General features: G+C 22.9%; 6 protein-coding genes across 6 annotated transcripts in view; 3 read left to right on the top strand and 3 right to left on the bottom strand. All coding sequences in view use genetic code 6, as the record gives it.

The window, feature by feature from the left end:
• The window catches only part of TTHERM_00954400 (hypothetical protein), a gene marked incomplete at both ends in the record, with an annotated part of 240 nt that extends 134 nt beyond the window's left edge, over positions 1-106 (top strand). The window contains one exon of the mRNA XM_001018063.3: positions 1-106. This exon is cut by the window's left edge and continues 134 nt beyond it. Coding sequence (XP_001018063.3) covers positions 1-106 — 106 coding nt within the window.
• A 940-nt stretch (positions 107-1,046) lies between these two features.
• Positions 1,047-5,297, bottom strand: TTHERM_00954390 (transmembrane protein, putative; the record flags this gene model as incomplete). The annotated part of the gene is made up of 3 exons (XM_001018062.3): positions 1,047-1,104; positions 1,316-3,113; positions 3,797-5,297. The coding sequence occupies 3 exons, from the start codon at positions 5,295-5,297 to the stop codon at positions 1,047-1,049; spliced, it is 3,357 nt and encodes a 1,118-aa protein (XP_001018062.2).
• Positions 5,298-6,766: 1,469 nt separating this feature from the next.
• Positions 6,767-10,634, bottom strand: TTHERM_00954380 (oxoglutarate dehydrogenase (succinyl-transferring), E1 component; the record flags this gene model as incomplete). The annotated part of the gene is made up of 8 exons (XM_001018061.2): positions 6,767-6,982; positions 7,040-7,305; positions 7,618-8,131; positions 8,184-8,334; positions 8,480-9,567; positions 9,837-9,914; positions 9,974-10,304; positions 10,417-10,634. 8 exons carry the CDS (start codon positions 10,632-10,634, stop codon positions 6,767-6,769), a joined length of 2,862 nt encoding a protein of 953 aa, XP_001018061.2.
• A 1,779-nt stretch (positions 10,635-12,413) lies between these two features.
• TTHERM_00954370 (hypothetical protein) lies at positions 12,414-13,505 on the bottom strand (the record flags this gene model as incomplete). Its single annotated transcript, XM_001018060.3, has 4 exons — positions 12,414-13,014; positions 13,074-13,175; positions 13,237-13,366; positions 13,427-13,505. The coding sequence occupies 4 exons, from the start codon at positions 13,503-13,505 to the stop codon at positions 12,414-12,416; spliced, it is 912 nt and encodes a 303-aa protein (XP_001018060.2).
• Positions 13,506-14,393: 888 nt separating this feature from the next.
• Positions 14,394-16,443, top strand: TTHERM_00954360 (WW domain protein; the record flags this gene model as incomplete). The annotated part of the gene is made up of 2 exons (XM_001018059.3): positions 14,394-15,229; positions 15,495-16,443. 2 exons carry the CDS (start codon positions 14,394-14,396, stop codon positions 16,441-16,443), a joined length of 1,785 nt encoding a protein of 594 aa, XP_001018059.2.
• A 433-nt stretch (positions 16,444-16,876) lies between these two features.
• On the top strand, positions 16,877-18,424 carry TTHERM_00954350 (glycoprotein). Its single transcript, XM_001018058.2, has 6 exons — positions 16,877-17,176; positions 17,223-17,326; positions 17,419-17,528; positions 17,607-17,814; positions 17,872-18,084; positions 18,144-18,424. The coding sequence occupies exons 1-6, from the start codon at positions 16,966-16,968 to the stop codon at positions 18,294-18,296; spliced, it is 999 nt and encodes a 332-aa protein (XP_001018058.2). The 5' UTR covers positions 16,877-16,965; the 3' UTR covers positions 18,297-18,424.
• Positions 18,425-18,524: the final 100 nt, after the last annotated feature.

The raw sequence follows: 18,524 nt of genomic DNA, 5'->3' as shown, positions 1-18,524 counted from the left end.
AATCGTACTCATTTCACAATAAAAAAATTAAATGATTTTCCATATCTATATCTGTGACAAAATATCCCGGATGGATGTTAAGTTCTCTCACTATAATTTAAATTGACATATTTTTAACAGCAACAAATAAATTATAAAAATAATTATAATAGATTTATTAATGATGATTTTCCTATTAATAAAAAAAATTGGTATTTTATTTTAATTTTAATGTAAAAATTTCAAACTTTTGGTAGGGGCAAATTTTGTATTTTTAAATACTTTCTAGAATTAAAAAAAAAAACAAATTATTTCATAATTCATCCTAATTTAAAAGACAATAGTCTTAAATTAATAAATACAAAATTCTCACTATAAAAATTGCTAGCAAATGCTTGAATCTCCCTTTTAATCAAATTTAATAATTTGAGCAGCAAAAAATTTTAGTAAAAGATTTTATGTATTTTATTGTGAAAATTAATAAGATTATGATTCTAAAAATAATACTTTGTATTTATTTAAAAATCTTTTATCATTTTTGATATATTTAGCTTAATATATAGTAAGGAAGACATACTCAACTAATGAAATATATATCTTTCTGTTATTAAAACAATCGAATATTTTATAATGATTTTACTAAATTATTTGAAGTATTTTTAATCTAGCAGAGCAAACAAACAACCAATCTAAAGAATTGCAAAAATTTGAAATAAGACTATCATATTTTAAATTTTATCTGTTTTGAAGAATAATTATACATTAAATAAGTGTACAAAAAAATAAATGCTTTTATTACTTTTATTAATTTGGTTTATAAACATAAAAGCAAGGAAGCAATTGAAGTTCATTTCAATTTTTACAGTTTATTTATTTATCTTTAATATATTTTTTATCTTAAATTATTTTATTTAATTTAAAGAGGAAAAAGTAGTTTTAATATTAACTTATTTTTGTTAAAAAGAAATTATTTGTATATTTGTGATTGATTGATTATTTACATATTTATTTTTATTTAATACTTTAAAATAATTTTAGTCTAATATTCAAATTTTTATTAAGAAAAATCAATAATTTTTAATGCTTTTGTGATTCAACTTCATCTTTGTACATTTATTAATACCCCTATTAAATATTAAATTCAAATTAAGAAAGAAAAAAAATTATTAAATTGTAAAAGCTCTTTATTAAAATTTATTTTATTTAAATAAAAAGCATTTTACAAAAGTTATTAACTAAATTATTTAAAATCAATGAAAGTTGAATTTTTTAAAGTTTATATCTTTTTTTTAATATTATTTTATTGGTTAAGTAGTGAAATAAATAAATAACTTACTCATTAATTTCTTTAAGCTTAATAACATTCTTCATTCTCCTTGCAAATAGCTAGGTATTTCCTTTTGTTTTTAGTATCATTTTTTAGATATGTTTACTTTGAGAATAATATGAATCCAGCTAAGCTTCAGTGATAGAAGGTAATGAAGAGTCTCCACTTTCAGAATCATCCAAATTATTGTTATTATTTTTCATGTTGTTGAAATTTTAACTGTTACTTTTTTCAATCAAGCTATCTTCATTTTGGTTGTGACCTTATATTTGATAGTAGTTTTGCTTATTCATATTGGTAGAATTTAAACAATTAGACTCACTTTTCACTCTATTTTACTTTATTTCTGGAATAGCCAGAGTGCTTACTGATTTATCTCCTTCTGTTTTATAGAATGAATTTTATCTGTCTGTTTATGAATTGGCATTTCTTTTAATTATTTTGTATTCATATTCACTCTTGTAAAAGTTTTATAAGTTCTCTTTATCTGATACAAGCATTTTACTTCTAGTACGAAGCTAGTTTGTGTTTCTATATAACTCTTCTTGTGAATATAAATCATATAAATCTTTCAAGAAGATCGTTTACTTGTTTTGCTTATTATGCTCATTAATAATTTTAGATTTGTTCAGGTAATTTATTGTTATTTTTTAATTTTCCTTTTACTTCTAGTTTTATTGATCATCTTGTTTACTTTGTTCAATTAAAGCAGATTTTGATAATTAATCTACTTCATTTTTTTAATAATTCTTCCTTTTAGACTCTGATGTCTATTTTTAATTATTATTTTTATGATCAAGATCAACTACCTTTTATCCGTAAGGTCCAATTTGCGAAATATTCTAAGGAAGATGGAAGCCCTTATTCTTTTACGGTGAGAATAAATTATTAATTTTGTTTGAATTTGAAGTAGTAGCTGTTGATGAAGCAGTTCCATTTATATTCATGTAATCTTCAATGTATCTCTAGCCTCCCTTAGCTGTTAATAGTCCATCAGTTTGCTTTCTTTACAAAATATTTGTTCTATGTGGCTTTTAATTTTAATAGCTCTAAGTGATTTAAGCCTATTTTCCTATATTTGTTGTATTTCCAAGAATCGAGTTATAATCAGTCATTGAAGTCCTGCTTACATGCAAAATTGTTGAATTTGTAGTATTTTAGTTGAAGTTTATATTATTTTAATTACTGAAAGGGATACTTAATGATTTTGGGTTAATATTGTTAATGATACCATATCCATTCTATGTGTTTATTGAATTTAAATTCCTTTACTAAGTAAAAATTGATGGAGAACTCATTTCTTTTTTGAGAAACTGTCCGATAATAGAAGGTTGTTATAAACTAAAATTTTTATTATAGCTTAATGAATTTGATTGCAATCTCTAAGCCGAAGTGAAATAATTATTTTTAATATTTTCAACAGATGAACTATTTTCCTATTTTGAATTGGTATTTGAAATGTTATCCATGCTATTTCTCATAAGTCTACTTTAAAGTAGCCTTTATTTCTTTATTTCTTACTCTAATTCTTTTTATTCTTTTTCAAATTGATATTAATGCATGTGTTTTTCTTACTATTCCTTCAGTATTTTCTTAGAATTTTGCTATCTCCAGTTCTTTAGCTGTTCAAGTTCTTCGTACTTATTTGTATTACTTTGAGAAAAGAGTTCTAGTAAATTTCTTTTTAGTTGTAATTTATTTAAATATTCATCAGCAGCATTTTCTATTTCTTTAAAAATCTTATGTTTGTTAGCTTTGAAATCTTCATTCATTTTTTTAACAGTCTTGGCTGTTACTAAGCTTTCAACTTATTTTATTATATTAAATGAAATTAAATTAAAAATTTTAATTGTTTGATCGTTTAAGGATATTTCAATTTAAAAAATCAATATAACATTAAAAAATTATAATCCAAAAAATTCTACCCTCCTACAATTCAAAGCAATGTTATTAATGAATAGAATATAAATTTTTTTTAAAAGGATGGTATTTTTGATAATTTAACTAAAGTATCGAATAGTTATATTCAAACTTTCTTTAGAGAAAGTAGTTATTTAAGTTTTTTTGAGATATTAGCATAAGATATTAGTTTATATTTGTATTTTATATTTATATTTAAATAAATTAAACTATGGTAATCAATAATATTATTTAAAATTTTCTTTTCAATAAATCAATAAAATTATTTCAACTGATTAATATATTCATATTAAATTATGTTTATGCTTTGAGCATTATTTATTGTGATTATTAAATATGAAGAATAATTAATAATCTTAAAATTATTTTATTTTAAATTGCTAATACTAAAAATTAAATGTTATTAATGATAATTATTGATTGAATCATTTTGATTCATATTATAGAAAGTTGAAGATAGAATTAGATAGAAAATGTGCTTATAAAAATTAAAATCTCCAATTAATTTGTAATAAGAAGAAAAATATTAATGAAAGAATTAATTAACTAATAATCATTTTAATTTATTACTTTAGGCAGTTTTATCTGCAAGAATCTTGAGATGATTTAAATTTTTTCTTTCTATGAACTGTTTTACATAATACTTGTGAGAGAGATCATTTTGCAAAAGGTCTCCTCTTTTAATTTTTTCTATAACTTCCTACTAAGCTTCTTCAAATTGAGTTAAAAACTAATTCTAGTTTTGCTTGTTTTGTTTCATTTATATTACTTTTTTGTGCTCTACTTTATCTTTAATATTAAGCAATTTATCAAATATTATAGAACCAAATTTTGTAATCTTTTTAACTCCCTGCTGATCAGACTAGCTGTTACTATTTTTTTGAGTAATCTCATCTTCATAGAATTTTTAATTCTCTTCCTTTTCATCTATTTACTCCATTCCTATATCTTATTTTGTATCTTATCTTGACAAAGTCGCTTAAGAAAAAGAATTTTATGATTAAAGTCCTCCAGACTGAATTGAGTCTGCTCTCATTAAGATCATTCCTCCAGGAGAATTGATAACTATGCTTGACCTTTAAGCTCTTTTTTCATTATTCTTGAATTTGTTTAATTACTTTTATCTAAGTTGACGGATTTGCTCCCATAACTTTTTATTTGCTTTTTAATCTTGTTTTTCATTCAATTGCTGAAGCTGCTATTCATCGTCCTTCAAAGGCAAGGAAACAACTCTCTCTCTTTTCATAGTATACTTATTGCGCAAATCAATCAGCTCATTCATAGTAATATCACCGTTAAAATAGGCTTATAGTAATTCTTTATATAGAATATGTTTTCTGGGCATTCCTTCAGGGAATACATTTACAAGTGGATCTCGCATGATTGAGTCTGTATGAAGGTCTATTTTCTTAAGAGAATGTTATTTCTAAATGAAGTTAACTTGTGTCTTGCTATCAAAATTAACTCTGCTTTTGACATTAGAACTTGCATTATTCCCTTATTTCTAAAAGATCCTGCTCATAATAGAAAATGTTTTAGATGGCTAAAAACTAGCAGCATTTTATGAACCACTATGATTTTGCCCAATAGTTGCTGAATTTCCACTAAAATTTTCAATATTTGTCTTAGTAGAAATTATTGGTTTGCTGCTATCTCCAATTTTTTGCTAGCTCTTTAATGTAGAATTTTTGACTGACTATCTCTTTTGAGTGTGATTATGAGCACTTTACTCAGTATTTAATGTAGTCAAATTTTCATCCTTATATTCTTAACTCTTTTGGCTGTTAATTTTGCTACTCTTCATCCTTAATTACTGATGAATGTTCTTGCTCTTGCACCTATATAAGAGTTAATCAATTTACAAACACCTCTCTATAAATTAGCTTCTATGCTTGCTTGCTAGATTGTTTATTTATTTATTCAGTATATTGCTAATTAAATTGACTAACTAATATTAAGGGTAAGTAAAGATATTTAATTGATTAAAAAAACTAATAAAAAAATACAACCAAGTTCCTTTCTTTTAAAATTATAGATTAATAATCTCTTAACCCTTCGTTCGTTCATTCATTTATTTATTAATTTATTCATTAATAAACTAGTAATCGCTTTTATTAATCCTATTTACTATTCAATCATTTTTATTTTATTTACTTAATTAATCAAATATTGAAAATAATAATATTAACTCGACCTTTATTTATTTGCTTTCAAATTTTATTTCTTTTCATCGGCATCTATTTTTACCAATTAAATAATCTATAATGAATGATTAATTCATTTTGATTTTTTAAATTTTAGAGCAAATTTTACTTTAATCTGCAAACTACAAACTAATTAGAAATTTTTTAGGCAAGTAATTAACAAACAAATAAATAAATAAATAAATAAAAACACTTTAAGAATATTTATAAACTAGTACTCTCTATGACTATATTTCTTTCTCTATAGCTAATTTCACTCTCTCATTAACTTATTTTAATTCTATGCAATTATATAATTTAAAAGTAATTTTTTCTCAATCAAATATCAAGTTTAATCTACTGCATCCAAAAAATAAAAAATATTTAAATAAAAAAGTTTATTTGAAGAAAGTAATTAATAGCATTTTATATGCTTATAATATTCCCACATTTTTATTCTTAAAATTTATCAATTAATTTTATATAAGTAAATCGATTCATTAAACACTAATTAATATATGGTCATAATCTTTTTATATTTTAAATCAAGTCTTAATGTTAAAAATATTACAATTAAAAAAATAAATTTATAGAAATAAAGAAACACTATCATAGTATGAATTCGATTATATTCAAATAAAAGGGTCAAAAAGATCACTTAATTCGCCTTAGTTTTTTGAAATAAAAATAATCCTAAAAGCGATTTAATTTAATTTTTTATATAGGTTTCTTTAATTAGATCTATTATTTCCTTTCGATTAATAATAGTAAAAATATTTTTAGATCCATAATTTTGACAATATTTTATTTATCCTCATGCAGATTATTAAAAATTTTAAGATATTTTTAAATTAAAACATTACTTTGTCAATTTATACAATACATATTTCTGATGAATGATAAAACATATAATAAAACTTAACTAAATAAATACTTTTGATTATTTAAAATTTACTTCTATGCAAAACCAATTTTTAAGACAAATTTAATTTTTTTTATTTTCAGTAAAGCTGATAAAAAAATATAAAAGCTAATCAATAAGAAGAAACAAAAACTTAAAATAAAATTTAATTATATACGAAATATTATAAATTTAATAAATCTAAAAAAATAAATAAATGCCTTATTTAAACCCAATTTAATTAAAGAATTTTACAAAACTTTAATTTGGTCTTTTTAGCAATAGAATTAATTTTTAATATTTTTGGTTACTTATTTAAGAATGAAATAATTAAGCTTAAATTATTTAGTTAATGGTTTACAATCCATAAAATAAATAGATAGATAGAAAAATATTTAATTAGTAAGTTATTTATTTATTTAGATAGATAGATAGAGACATATGAGAAAGAAGGAATCATTAAGAAATAATTTTTTCAATATAAGCATGTATTTGTTTTAATTCTTGAGGATGTTCTTTTGATCTACCAGTAGCAGTGGCTGGAGAAGCCTTTCTACCAACGTAAGTTATTTTTTGGTTTTTAAATTTAAGTTCTCTAATTATTCTTGCTATATGTGGTTCACTATAAACATAAGCTCCTGAGTTAATATGTTCTTCTTGTACCCAATAAATCTAAAATTTAAAAATAAACAATTGAAAAAATAAATTAATTAACTAATAAATAATTACATTTGCATGATGAGCATCAGCTTTAGCAAGAATAGTTTTAAGCTATTCTTCAGGGAAAGGAAGTAATTCTTCTAAGACTACAAGAGCTGTGGTATCCTATTTGTTAGCTTATTCAATTTAATTATAAACATCATATTAGAACTTTCCTGTCATAATAATAATGTTTTTGGTTTTGTGATTAACTTCTAATCTTTAAATGATTTCTTTGAATCTTGTTTATTCACCCATATCTTCAAAAGTAGATTTAGCCAATTAATGTCTTATCACTTTTAAATATTAAAAATTATATAAAAATTTAAAATAATTTCATTCTAATTCAGTTAATTATGTAAAATCAATTGTAAAGAAATAAATTAAAAAATCATGATAATTTTGATGCTAATTTATTCCTATAAATCTAAAATTTTAATTTTTTATTATATATGGTCATCAATAAGTAATTATGTTAGTATACTTTTTATGATTAAAATTTATTTTTAAATTAAAAATTTTTAAGCGCTATTGATCTATTTATTTTTGATTGATTGGCTGGTTTGTTGATTAAACTATATATATATATTTAAATAAAATAAAATTACAAGTTTTAGGTCCAACTACAACTAGTGGCTTTCTGTAATTTCTGTGCATTTATCTTCTTAAAGCATGGAAATAGTTTGCAGGAGTGGTTGGATTAATTAATTAGAAGTTAACATCTTAGTGGCTCATGTAGAATTATTGATCTTCTACTTTTGAGGGACTTCTATTAGGATTGTATCCTGCGTAAGTGAGATTTCTGTCAATACCATCAGTGTTACCCATTTATAAGAATCTTTCCATACGACAACTGGAGTGTTCAGGACCAGCACCATCCATACCATGAGGCAATAAAAGAGTTAGAGATGATTATCTAGCCCATTTATGTTCACTGCAAGTCAAGAAAGTGTCAATTGCTACTTAAGCACTGTTGTTAAAATCACCAAACTAAGCTTCCCAAATAGAAAAGATTCTTTCAGACTCCAAAGAATAGCCATATTCATAAGAAAGAGCACCGATTTCACTTAAAGGACTGTTATATACATACAATTTACCTTTGTTGAAGCCTTCATATAACTCCTACATATAAATTTTTATTGATTGACTATTTTAAATTTTAATTATAATTTACTTAAATAGGATTCCAGTGCTTGTGAGTAATTTAATCAGTGAATACCCAATGTCTTTGAGAAAAAGTACCTCTTTCAACATCTTCACCAGTGAAACGGATAGTGTGACCTTCTTCCAACAAAGTCATTGCAGCTAAAGCTTCACAGGTTGCCCTATTTATTTAATTATTTAAATTAAATTTATTTATTCATCTATAAATCTATAAGGAGTGTTTATTTATTATATATTAAAACTTATTTAGAAAGTTAGTATCGAAAATAATTTTTAAAGAAATAAAAAATGTTTTTATTTTTTTACCAATCAAGAGAGTTGTTTTCAACAGCTTTCATACGAGATTAGATGAAGTTCTTTTGTAAACGGTTGTGAACTTAAAATCCATTTGGTAACACAACACTTTATCTTGCAAGTTGACGTAAAATATCAGCATTATAGCCAGTAGGTCTACTGTTATCTCCATACTAACTGAAATCCATATTTTTCCAGTTTTAACGGAAAGCAGATGCTGAATTATGCTTATCAGCTTTGTATTCCTCAACAGTTTTTTTGATAGAAGGAATTTTTTCAAATTCTGTCTCACAATAGGCAAAGGTTTTTTCTCTAATCTTTTAATAAGTACCTTCTTTTACAATTTTAGATTCAATAAGTTTGGAATCATACAATTGAGGGCATGTCTTTTAGGTATTTTTAATATGATTGTACATGTGAGGTTAAGTGAATTCAGGTTCATCAAGTTCATTATGTCCATAACGACGATATCCAATGACATCGATTAAAATATCCTTTTAGAAACGTTGACGATATTCAACAGCAAATTTGCAAACTCTGTGAATAGCTTCAGGATCATCAGAATTTACATGGATAATAGGTGTATCGAAAGCCTTTGCAATATCACTGCAGTAAAAACCACCTCTACCATCAATAGGATTGGTTGTAAAACCTATTTGATTGTTGACTATCATATGAATGGTACCACCAACAGAGAATTTAGGAACTTTTCCTAAAGCAAATGATTCATAAACAACACCTTGAGCAGAAAAAGCAGCATCACCATGCAATTAAATGTTGAGGACTTCTGTTTTAGTTTTTTCATCCATTTTAGCACGAGCCTTACCCATGCTAACTGGATTGACAGCTTCTAAATGAGAAGGATTATGAAGTAAAGAAACGTTAATAGGTCTTTCTTTACAGCCAGTACCAGCGTATAATTTACCTTTCTTTGAAACTGCAATATGAGAGACGACATCATCAATATAGTTGTATAACTCATTTGGTAAATCAGGATGTCCACTAATCTTTCTAAGTAAATCAGCAACAGGATAATCTAATAAGTTGCATAAAACATTTAATCTACCTCTATGAGGCATGCCAATAACTGCATCTTCAACCTAAACATTAAATAATTAATAATTAAAAAAAAGAAAAATCTATTTGATAAACTGCTTTTATATTATTGTAAAAATTAATAATTTTAATATTTTTTTATGCAAATTCCTTTATTATTTCCTTTTTTCTTTTATTTGCTATATTTTTTTAAATAAAACTATTAATTTTTAAGCCCTGTTTAATTAATTTTTTATGAAATTCTATTTGATTGTTTATTTCAGTTTTTAATATGATAACGTAATAATAAAAAATAGAAAATTTTTATTTTTACACCCATTTCGCTAGCCTTGGCCAAGATAGTTTTTAAACCTACAATAGAAGACTCTGCTCCTTCACCTGCATATCTTTTCTATTTGAATAAGCAAATGTTGAATGGTTATTTTTTATTTTTTGAAAAGTATTTTTTACGAAAGTTTAGAATTTCTTATGTAGGAAATGATCTAAAGCTTCAGTTTGACTGAGAAGAGAGTGGATGTTAACTTTTTCAAAGCTAGTTAATTCAGTCAGCTAGTGTCTTTCGAAATTATAGTAAAGCCAAGTTCTTTCAGCTGGATCGTTGACATGCTCGAACTCTACACCGACAGTGTCTTAGTAGACTCTCTTCAAGTATTATTCTAATGAAGCTACTTCCTAGGCTTCAGGAAGGGTAGAAATGTAAGAAGAATCTTTATCAATGTCCTTCTAATAGTTTTCAGTATACTTAATACCAAAATCAAGTGGATTTACAAATTCTGAAGATCTTTTGATTTAAAATGTTATTTTTTTATTTGATTTTTACATTTTATGTGATAGGGAAGTGGATCTGAAAAGTGAAGATATATTATAGAATAGAAATATGGCTAAGAATTTACCTGTTAACTAGATTAAGAGGATCAATAGAAGCAAACTAGTGACCGTGCTTACGATATATGTTGATGAATTGTTAAATCTTTGTGCTTTGCTTGTTTAAGTGTTCAAGATCAAACTTAACATCAGCTAGAGGCCCATAAATGACAGCGAAGTTATTCACCTACTTGCTAACTAATGAAGGTGAAGTTTATTTAAATGCTTTATTTAGAAGTCTTTGCATGGCTTAGTAAAACAAAAAAAGAATTTTTAATAACAGTTTGAAAGGATCTCAATAATTTTACATTTTTAGAACGACTTGCTTATTGAAAAGGTTTGTTATTTCCTTAAGTTGATTTTTTTAATATATTATTAAAGATATATTTTTAATTAATTTTTTTGTTGTTTATTTCAGTTTTTAAAGCAACTTTGCAAGAATGACGATCATTTTTCTTTCACTAATTTATTTTTAAAAACTACATGCTGTAACTTTTGTTTTTTAATACAGAATTTATAATACTAATAACAAAAACACTGATAGGAGTTTTAATTAAATTGTTAATTAATCAAAATAGGAACATATCTTTAATTCAATTAATCTTTTCCAGGAGAAATGTGACGTATATTTTTTACCTTTAATGATGAATTTTTTTCTAAAAATTAATTTTTAATATGATAAATTCATTTATATACATATGCATTCATATTTTTTATCAACTCTCAATATTAATTTAATTAAATTTCATTTTTATTTTTTGATTTTACAATAGATCATCCTTATTTCGACAAAAGTACCCACCAATTCATACATATTACGTAATTTTAAATAAAAATATCTTTTTAGCTTAATAAACTTAACCTATTTCATTACTAGATACCTTTTTTCACTAAATCAAATTTTCTAGAAAAAAGAGTGAAAATTGAAGACTCTCTTTACAAATATCTCAAAAGAAAACTACTTTTTTCATAAATGTAACTAAATCCCTCCTAAAATATTTTGTAATTTAATTTTGAACAATCCTATTTACTTTTTTAAAGATACAAAATAAATACAATAAAGTATGAAAGAATAGTTCAAAAATAATTTACACGTAGTTAGTAAAATAATATACGAAAATAAAAAAGTTATTTATTAAATATGTGAGTATTATTTCGAAATAATAGCTACAAAATGTTCTATTGAGTGATTAAAAATTGATAAATTTCACAAAAATAATATTTAATTAATTTAGTGATCCAATATCTCAACTAAAATATCAATGTAATCGAATATAAGTGTGTCCATGTGTTCAGACCCTTTTCATTAAAAAATTGATTCAATTCTAACTGCTCCCATAATTCTAACTCAAGAAATAATTTTCTGAAAATAGCTATAATCTGAGGATTTAACAACAAACATATATATAATTTAATTTTATAGATATAATAATATATAGATAATTAAAATAAATGAATTATTAAACAAAAAATAATCAGTAAATAAAAATTGAAATTAAATAAATACAATTTTTACTTAAATAAAGTTGAAGTTGAACCAATTTTAAATCTAAAAAATTAATATCAATCTAAATTTATACTCTTCATTGAAATAAATTTCTAAAATTTCATACAATTATTTTTAGTTTGTTGTAAAGCAAAAAATTTGTTAATTTTTTAATTTTGCAAACTCTGAAACAAATCTTAATGATCCCTAAAGAAATTATTTATTATTATTACTGATGATAATTATAAATATTTGGAAAAACTCAATTAATTCTTTAAATAAAGTGATATTAATATTTTTTTAATGATAAAAATATATTAATTTAAAGCAAAATAATAATTTAATTTTTAAAAATTTTTAATTTATTTAAATTTTCTAAAGACTCAATTTAACATTTAACTCTTAAAGTAAATAAATATACATAATACATATTTAGCAGTAAAATAAATTTAATAAAAACTTTGTTATTTTTATAAAAAAATTAATTAAAATAATTAATAATTTAAGAAAGATAGATTTTAGTTTCTTAAAAACGTTATTTCAAATGAATTTTAACCAATTTTTGTAATATTTATTTAGTTAATAAAATGTAAAAATATATTTTAAACTTGCATAAATATTTTCATATTGAATCTTATTCAATATTATAGCACTCATCTTCTTCAAAGTGTTTTTATTACTTTTGTGGTTGCTATTACTGTTTTTATTATTGCTATTGTTTTTTTTTTTCATTAGTTTCATTTTCTTTTTCATTTTATTGATTTTGTTGAGCTTGATTGGATTACTATATTAGCTATTACTCCTTTTACTACTATTATATTTGTTAATTCTACTAAATAAATGATGGTATTGATGCTAGCGGATTATACAAAGGTTTTTGCTCCTCAAAGATTTTTTTTCTTTATCTTTATCCTGTTTAGTTCTATTGAGGAAGGTTATTATTTGATGCTAGTATTTATGATAAATTTTGTTTGGGATTGTATATAATCTCATCAACATCTTTTTAAAATTAGTTAAAATATTCAATATATTATTTTTAATTTGATTAGTATTTAATAAATATTTACTAGGTTGATTTGATATTTTTTTCTAATAATCTTCATCATTAGATATTTGTTAATCAGGCACATCATTATTTTGGCTTTATAATTTTTATTTAGAAAATAAGATATCTTACTATTCAAAATTTTAATTATTTACAGATTTGAGAAATAGTTTATCAAGTTCTTTGGATTTAAATTTGTAGGAAGCATATTCACTCCATTTTATATAATCGTAGTAAATATTTTGTTGCGTGCTTTCCTATTTGTTTATATATTAAATTATTACTTAAATTCAAAAAGCAATTTGGTAAAATAGATACTTTTCAAATTCTCTAGTTTCTTATCTTTTAAGAAGGAGAGTAATATGCTACTAGTGGTTAGACAAAAACGATTTCATTTCCTCTAAATTTTCATTTTCTTTTTTCATATATTCAACCATATTATTCATATCTGATATTTTTAAATAGTTAAGAGTAAAAGATATTTATTATCTGATAAAAATTGATTTACCATTATTCCTAATTTGTAAGCGCTATTTATATGCCTTCAATTCATTTATGCTTAGCTACTTAAAAAAATCTTCATTCATTTTAAAGTCTTTTATTTTAATGAATTTAGAACACTAACTAAAAAATAATACTTAATCTTAAATTATTAATATTTTTGACTGATTTCCTTTCAATATTCAAAAAAATTTAATAAACAAAAGAAAGAAAATTTAAAATTTGATTAAAATTCTTAATCTTTAATTTCATAAAATTTTTGATAACAAATAATACTGTATTATCCATCAATCTAATCAAAATATATCAATTATAATCTTAATGGAATTTAAACTACAAAAACTGAAAAATGATTTTTTAGATGGAGTATTTGATGTAGCTAAACATAATCTACTTACTACAATATATAAATTATACATTTGTGTATTTATTTATAAATTTATATTATTTAATGTATTAAGTGCAAATATTAATTATAAACTAAATAGAACAAAATATTTTATAAAATTAAGTTTAATCAATAAACAATTATCTGAAATGATTAATTTTATATCAATTTTAATTTTGTTTTATTCATTTCTAATTTAAGTAATAAATATAATTTTTAGAGTATATTAGATAGAATATGGATATGACAGATAGGTAGGTAAGTTATCAATTTATTGAAATATTTTCAATATTTTTTTTGCATATCTTCTTAATTTTTATAATTGGAATAGATAGATGCATTATTATAAAAATTAATCAATTTTTTTCAAGTCATCTTATTAATTATATAAATAACTATTTATTTATTTCAATTAAATTAGTTCGAAAAACCTTTGAATTATTTTAAATTCTTATCAAATTTACAAAAATTCTAGTAAAAAGATTAAAATTTATTATAATTTTAGCGCTTTAAAATATTGAAATACTTGGATAAACAAATAACAAGGGGAAATATAATATAATAGGATTAATAGTGAGTGAAAGAAATGGATTAAAAGGTTTTTCAAGAATTAATTAAGCCTTTTGAATAGCATTTTAATGAAGCATATAATAGATATTTTTATTATAATCCAATTACAAGTCAATCTTTATGGGAATTGCCTTCTGAAGTTTTAGAAAAGCTCAAGGTATTTGAAAAAGTGTATAAATAAGAAAAGTAAAAAGATTCAAATTCAAATGATATTTCATCTAATGAAAGTAAAAAAGATGATGTTAATAATACAAAAGAAACATAATCTGAATTAAATGATTCTAAATTATTAGAAATGGTAAAAGTGTAGATTTAAAAAGAAAAGCTTAAAAAAAATGTAGATGATTAAGATGAAGGATAACAAAAAAATTTGGAATCAGAAGGAGAAAAATAAAATCGTTCAAGATCTTAATCTGACAGCTAGGAAGTTAATTATGAAGACAATTAAGAAGCAGATGAAAATAATTAATAAATGAGTGTTTAACAAAACAATATAGAAGATAATTTAAACACTTTAGACAAATATATACCAAAAGGAATGCAATAGTAGATTTCTAAAAGAGGTGAAAAGGATATTTCTAAAATACTTCTTAGACCATCAAGAAAATAAATTGAGCAGTCTTTGGCAGATAAATATGCTTACAAAGAAGGTGATCAAGAATATAATATTTGGTACGGAAAGCATTTATCTGATACTAGAGATACTGTAAGAGATCATAAGACTCCTGCAGAAACTCGTTGTAATACAGAACTTGATTCAGGATACACTAAAGCAGATCTTACTGATCGCTACAGTGCCTACTATTGTCACCACTGGGCAAAGGGCTGCTGCTCTGAAGGCTAAAATTGCAGGTAATTAATTAGTAGCTATGTCATTATAGATTAATGTATCAACATTTATTTAATTTTGGATTATTAGAATAATAAAAATAAATAATGTATTATTAGAAATTTTATCATTCATGATTAATAAAAATTCAATAATTTTTAATTTGTTTTAAATTTAAATATTTTAAAGTAATTAATTTTCATTGAGAATTTCAAACCTTAAAATTTTTTTCTTTTAATTAGAGTTTACAATACTTATAAACACTATTTTATTTATAAATAATATTAGATATTTTCATCGTGTTCCATCTCTTGCTGAATGCATGACAATAGATAACAGTCGTGATGTTTTCGGAAGATAAAGGCATGACAAGCACAGAGAAGATAGAGGAGGTGTTGGTTCATTTATGCATGAAACTCGTAGCATTGAAATTAAAGATTTTAAAGCTCCAACTGAGGGTATTGGTGTAATAACTTAAATGTATGAAATATTATATCGTCATTTTAGTGAATGGGGTGATATAGAAGATATTAAATATCTTCCTAATTAAGGTAGAGCTATCATTAGATATGTACACAGATGTATGGCTGAATATGCTAAAGAAGCTATGCAACATTAAGCTTTAGATGAAGGTGAAGTAATTAATATTAAATGGTTTTTAGAGCATCTCGATACAGAAAATTAAGAAAAATATAATAAAGAGCATTACGAGTAGCTCAAAAGGGTAGTTGAAAAATAAAAGAGAGATTAAGAAATAAGATCAAAAGTTGAAGAAGCTAACCTCAAAAAATAATAGCACCTTGCAAAAAGGCAATAGTATTTGGCTTAAAAAAAGTTTAATTAAGAATAGCAATTAATGAAATAGAATGTTCAGTTATTGAATTAAGTTTTTGCTGATGACGATGATGATGATGAAGGAGATAAATATTCTGGTTATGAAGATAGCAAAAGTAGAAGCAGAAGTAGAAGTAGAAGCAAAGATAGAGAGTTGAAAAAAACTAAAGGTAGAGAAGGACATGAGTATGAAATTTAAGAAAAAAGTGGATAAGAATAATAATATCCATTAATATCTTAATACCCACAGTATGGGCAGTACAGTTAACAATAGCAACAAGAATTTGCATCTTATTATTAACAACAGTACTAAAATCAATAAATGTATTACTAATAGTATTATCAGTATTCATAATAAAATTAAGATACTGAAAAACCACTCGAGTTTAGTAAGAAAAAGTGATTACTGTCATAAAATATTGTTTGTTTATAATATAATTATTTCTCTATGGTTTTGTAGATATTTTTATTCGTTTTTGTAATATTTTTGCTCCAAAATTTAATTATTTCACCATATCTAAACAGCTATATAAATTTCTTCATCTAATTCGTAGTAATATGCACTTAACGAAATACTTAGTAAAATGTTCAAATATTTAATTATATTTAAATTTTAATAAAAGCCATATTATCAATCTAAACTTAATAAACTTCTAATTAAAATATTTTAATTATTTTAAAATCATATTTAAAATAAACCAATATTAAACAATAAAATTATGATCTCTTCTTTCTTGATAATTTTGAAGATATTTACTTAGTTTTCAAAAATTAATTGATTTGCTTAGTTATTACATAACCAAATAATTAAAATTGTGTATTAATATAATTAATATATTTATTTTAAAGCTAAAATATTAAATATCTACATAGCACCAAATATTTTTTTATACAATAAATAAAAAAGCACAATTTAAATTTTAAGATGATTTCTTTAAACAAATCTAGGTATTCTATAAAAAGATTTTTTTCATATGCCTAGAAGTTTTAAATTAGCTTTCTCAGATAGAAAGAGGAAGTCAAAGAAATTAATGTTCTCGATAGCGATCTATAAGGTCTTTGTAATTAGATGAAAGAAAATGAAAAGGAGCTAATTGAAGAATTAGATAGCGATCCTACAAACTATGAAATCAAAAGTAAGTTAAAATAAAAAATATTAATAATTTATGAGTACTATAAAAGCAAAATGTGCCGTTGCGACATCTTTAAGAAGAGTTTTATAATATGAAATCAAAGATTACTTAAAAAATTAATAAATTATAGATAAAACAAAGCAAGATCTTTTGGTAAGATTTTATTTTGTTTTCAATAAAATTTTACTTACTACTTAACTAAATTCATTAAAATGATATGTTTTTATTGATTGTTAATATAATAGAAATGCTTTTCAGAGAAAGGATTTCTCCTATTAGAAAATTCAAGAAAACCTGTTATGCAATTGATTAAAAGAATAGGATCAAAATAAGTAGAAATTCTATTTAGAGCTAAGTAAAAATTTTATATTATTAATTATTTATTTATTTATGTTAATAAACTTTTGCTATAAATTATTTTTAATTATTTTAGTGAAAGATATCATGTATTAAATCCAAACGATTAAAGATTTTTATATTATAATGAATTGGATTAAGCTAAGGATATTTTAGATATTAGATTTGAAAATCAATATTTTAACTCTTTACACTAAGAAAGAGAAAAAATAGCTAGAGACCTCATCCTAGATTAAGAAAACCCTTTAGGAAATCCTCTTGAAGAGTACAGTTTCACATTTTTAGTAATTAATTAAGCACAGAAAATATATTTTAATTTATTTAATTGTTTTTTTGCTTAGGTAATTGTTAAAGATAAGCCAGAAGTAGAATAATATGTTGTTTATGAATGCGAAGAATCTTTTGGAGAAATTACTATTAAAAATATTGGAATATATGAAAGTCATAGTTAAATTGAAGATATTTTAAAATTTAAATATATTTCAGAGCAAAAGCATGATATTAGATTAAATATTAGCAAAGTATATAAGCCCAAGTTCATAAATTTATCTGAAGTAATTTATTAAATTAAATATTTTTAAGTAAAATAAATTTTTATCACTAATTATTTAAGAAACTGTAAGAGGCATTTTTAGAATACTTAAATAGTTTTGAGATAGATATAGAATTAGTTCAAAGCATTCACAAAGCTAGTATTTATAAATAGCAAAATTTGTTTGTTGAATGGCTTTTTAATACTCATTAAATTGCAGTTGATTTAGATTGAATTTAAAATAAGTTAATTTTATTATAAAATATATTAAAAGCATAGAAACTAACTCAATTTTGTTTAAATGACCAACAAATATATTTATTGTACGTGTATATAAATAATAAATTTTTTAAAATCTAAATAAAATCTACTTTAGCTTATACATATTTTAAACTTAAATTTTAAGATTTATTTTTTTTTTTGTCTGAAGATTGATATTGTATGAATAAAATGCAATTAAAA

This window comes from Tetrahymena thermophila, assembly GCF_000189635.1.
Source record: "Tetrahymena thermophila SB210 genomic scaffold scf_8254602, whole genome shotgun sequence".
Lineage (NCBI taxonomy): Eukaryota > Ciliophora > Oligohymenophorea > Hymenostomatida > Tetrahymenidae > Tetrahymena > Tetrahymena thermophila.
This window is presented reverse-complemented; position numbering and strand designations above follow the sequence as displayed.